This window comes from Trichoplax adhaerens, genomic scaffold (genome assembly GCF_000150275.1).
Source record: "Trichoplax adhaerens TRIADscaffold_7 genomic scaffold, whole genome shotgun sequence".
Taxonomy (NCBI): domain Eukaryota; kingdom Metazoa; phylum Placozoa; class Uniplacotomia; order Trichoplacea; family Trichoplacidae; genus Trichoplax; species Trichoplax adhaerens.
The window spans coordinates 478544-482793 of NW_002060949.1; the positions used below are offsets into that span (position 1 = coordinate 478544).

Below are 4250 nucleotides of genomic sequence, written 5' to 3' on the forward strand. Positions count from 1 at the left end.
ATTCCTCAATATTTATTAATTGTATAATTATATATAATTAATCATTCGACCGAAGCACTCGATAACTATGACGATCAACCTTCGGTCGATTACTGCTTATTATGTTGCTTTTATAAATTATCATACGTACTATACCCAAACTACTGCTAAGGTACTTCGCAGATGCCCATATTTTATTGTTATCCATTTGCACAGTATATCATAATAAAACAAATCTATTTCGATGTGCAAAATTTGAAATTAATCTTATTTAAGTCCATAATCACGCCGGTATGTCAACAGTTTATTATAACCGAACTTTATTATTTTAAATAGTTTGACTTACATTGCATGATACAGAATGTATCGTACTGAATATCTTACAATTTTTACATTGAAGAGCTGATACTGTACGATTAAATACAGCAGTTATAATTATTTTACATAAGCATATGAAACTTGAAAAACCGAACTAACTTGACAGTGTAGTAGTAAATATGTACTGAATAATTTCTGTGCATTATCCAAATTCGTAGAAAATCTATTAATTCAGTTTGTAGTCATTACAAAAACAGGACCTACAATATGTAATATACAGTACAACAAGTGTTGATAATAGATATTACAGTCAGATAAGTCTTAAACAGACTTTAAGCAAAATTTCATTATTCATTAACCAATACAAAATGATAAAGTGAGGTATTTCTACATTTAACGGTTAGCTATTATGTTGCGGTAGATCATAGTCACATAAATCAGAATTACAACGATAATTAGTAAATCATCCAATAGCCCAAGTATACCAAAGACTGCCTCCGGAATTATGTCGAAAGGTGATAGTACATAAATCATAGCAATCACTACACAAACTACAATTTTAACTCTAAACAGTGCTATCATGCCATTGACAGTAAAGCATTCACGTACAAAGTGCCGAAGTAAAGTAGGAAAATCTTGAACGTAGTCCCAGAGCTGAAATCGATAAAACACCTAATATTAAGCATTTTTTTACACATTCGAGAATACGCACTAAAATATTGGCATGAATCATAACCCTTAAACCTAACACTACCGTAGATGTGCGCTTTGATATCGTAAACCACATCAAAAATTGACGAAATGCAATCCTAATACCAAACTATCAAATATTTAACAGATCTATGCAACATAGTTCTACTTGTATTTTCAAGAGATTAAAACCTGTTAAAGTAGAAATAAGTATTGACATAGCAGTATCACGAATATACTGCACCTTATACGCTCGCATGTATATTTCGTAGATACTATACATCAGTGAATAGCTTTGAGGGTTCCCGAATTTCGGGCCACTTTTGCTATTCACTGCTGTACTGTACATATGTCACCAGAATTAAACTCAGTCTTAGTAAGACATAACTTGTACAAAAACGATCATGTGAAATGATTATAATGCAACAATTAGATTTCACCATAATGCGTTTTATCCGGTTGCGTCTAATTAGTGTCAGTTTGTAGAATAAGTTAAGAGCATACTCATACAGTATCCAGCAAGAGCACTGCAGCTTTAACATCATATAGCGCCTGAAGTAGCACACAAAACTGCGAACTACTAAATGCGACCATTCACGAATATACAAAATATAGCACTCTGGAAAGTATTAAATATATAATACATTACCGATCGCGGTTCACCAGAAAATCTTCTATTGTACGTAGTAATGTCCACTGATACATCAGTTTCTTGTCCATCTTCGTAATTTGGAAATAAGATCGTAATCTAGCATACATTAACAGCAATAAAACATCATTAAGTTCACAAATACACGAAGCATAGCATTAAAATAAGAAAGTTTGATCTTTAGTACTGTGCAATAAGTATGTGAGAATTCGCCTTTTCCATCACGCTCACGGTACAGACGAAGTTCTATATTGTTGTATATTGATAGATACATATGAAAAAGCATCTTCTACCTACTACAAAACTATGTAATCCTACTCATGACTACACTATCAGATTACTACATTCGGAATAATAAAAGCGACTTATAATTATAATTAACGAAGTCGCTAATGAAGCTTGTTATGCAACGTTACACATATGTGAACGATAGAGTCAAGAGGCTTTTCAGGGTATTTAGTGCACGATACGTTGCAAAGCGTAAATAGCCTGGAACACCGTTAAGGATTAACGAAGCAGTGGTCACAAGCTACACTTCCACAACCTTACGGTGACACTTAACATAGCATAAATACACAGTATTTCACTGATATGGTGTACGTGTATAATGTGTACTCTGCACACGTATAATAATACAGGTACATTTAGAATTCTAAGACATCTAAGTTGCCTTACCTCTTGTCTACAGATTGGACAATTCATGGGACCTAGCCATGAGCCATGTTTCCAATAAGTAATTATACATTCAGCTAATAAAATTTAGTAATTTATGGGATTAGAAATACCAAAACAGACAAGCAGACATGTTCGTATATCACTTCTCAATTTGTCAGGTGCAACATACATCTGAATTCAATTTGCAAAACACATTGGACTTTAAAGCAATCATAATTCTAACGATTTGAAATGCATCTATGCTAATTGTAATATCAGTGATCCTAACATACCGTATAGTACTTCGCTACAATTGCCACTGATCAAACAAAGTAAACGATACAGTACTGTATATTACAGTATAACTTCAAACATCCCCATTTTTTTGCTTTTCGAGAAGATTACTTACAATATTCCTCCTCACTGCTATTTTAAAGGTTCTACCAGCTAACTAAGGTACTGCAAATTACTATACAGCAGGTTGAGGAAAACCCCCTTTTCAACTTTCATGCTGTAAATATATAAGCAGTATTATAATATCTAAAATTAAGTAAGTTATAACATAACACCTATTACTACGAGGATAATCTATGAGTATTTATATGTGCAATAAAACACAACGATGCACCATGTTCGTATAGTACTGTACAGTGTATAGTATAAGTATATACTATGTTTGGTATATCAATCTACGGCGGAGAATAATGTACTGTGGTTTACTATTACATTTCTACAACAATTTTTACCCAAATGCGAAAACTTACGAATACAACACCAAAATATTAATTTAGCCTGAAAATAACATAATATAATTATAACACAATCCAGCCAAATAGAAGTTTTTCAACTACAAACGTGCTCATTATTGTAACAAAGACCTCAGACAAACTCGCCTCTACTTGATGCTATGCAACTACCATCGAACAAAAACTAACTGTACAGCAAACGAATACAGTAAAACGTTTGAGACGTCTCAAACTCCGCTGAGTCTTTCATTTGCCATAATCTATGACAGTACGGTGCATTAGTAGTGAATAAACTGATTTATTATAAGCGTATTTATAGTATCAAGTAATAAAAGGAATGAGAGTGAAAACGTATGTAATGTTAGCTAGATAAATACTGTACACATTATGAATGTAGTGAGCCCACCGACAAAATCCAGAACAGTAAAACTAACCACAAAATATGTGACCACAATTAGTTTCCACTGGCGCTCGAGGATCAAGAATGCAAATTGGACATCTAGAATCAGCGTTATAAGATACCCTTGGTCTGCCATTGCGAATGCCCTCAGAATGATCACTGTTCGAAAGGAATGATCTAGCTTGTTCAACTGCATGCTCCTGAGAAGGATGTACGCGTACACCCAAGTATCGACATCGAGATTTCCAAAGCTCGAAGAAGATAAAAGCTAAACAAATGCATAGCAATCCGCCAGCTATGAGTACAGCTTCATCACTTACTCCTTCAACCAGACTGCCCTGCACTGGATGATTCATCCTTCTTGAATTTTACTTTATTTAGGGAAATTAATGTTTTCCCGTTATTGATGATGTGAGTAATTTATAATTAATAATTTATTTATAGTTAGTAAATCAGCATTCTACACATTGTTATTAAATTAAATTAACTGATGCGTATCGAAGAAAATTTCAACCAAACTACAGTATTGTGCTTTACAGTATACTGTACTGTACTTAGTCGGAGTGGCGTTTACAGAACACTACTGCATAGCAGAGACCTGCAGTGAAAGCTCTTTGCGCAGTAGACACATTTACATCCTTTTGCACTCTGTGCGGCTACGAATCTCTCGTAAAAATTAATTAGATCAGATTTTGTTCTGGTGTACTGTACAGTAAAACAGTAAAACGAGCTCTAGTATGATTGTAACTGACTGCTATGGACTACAATACTAGAGTAGCCCAAAACCACTGTATCTCTGTAGTGTACAGTACAG

At 33.9% G+C, this 4250-nt stretch overlaps 1 protein-coding gene across 1 annotated transcript; it reads right to left on the reverse strand.

Annotated features, from left to right (window-relative positions):
• Positions 1-690: 690 nt before the first annotated feature.
• On the reverse strand, positions 691-3792 carry TRIADDRAFT_57833 (uncharacterized protein; the record flags this gene model as incomplete). The annotated part of the gene is made up of 4 exons (XM_002114200.1): positions 691-969; positions 1637-1735; positions 2312-2385; positions 3471-3792. 4 exons carry the CDS (start codon positions 3790-3792, stop codon positions 691-693), a joined length of 774 nt encoding a protein of 257 aa, XP_002114236.1.
• Positions 3793-4250: the final 458 nt, after the last annotated feature.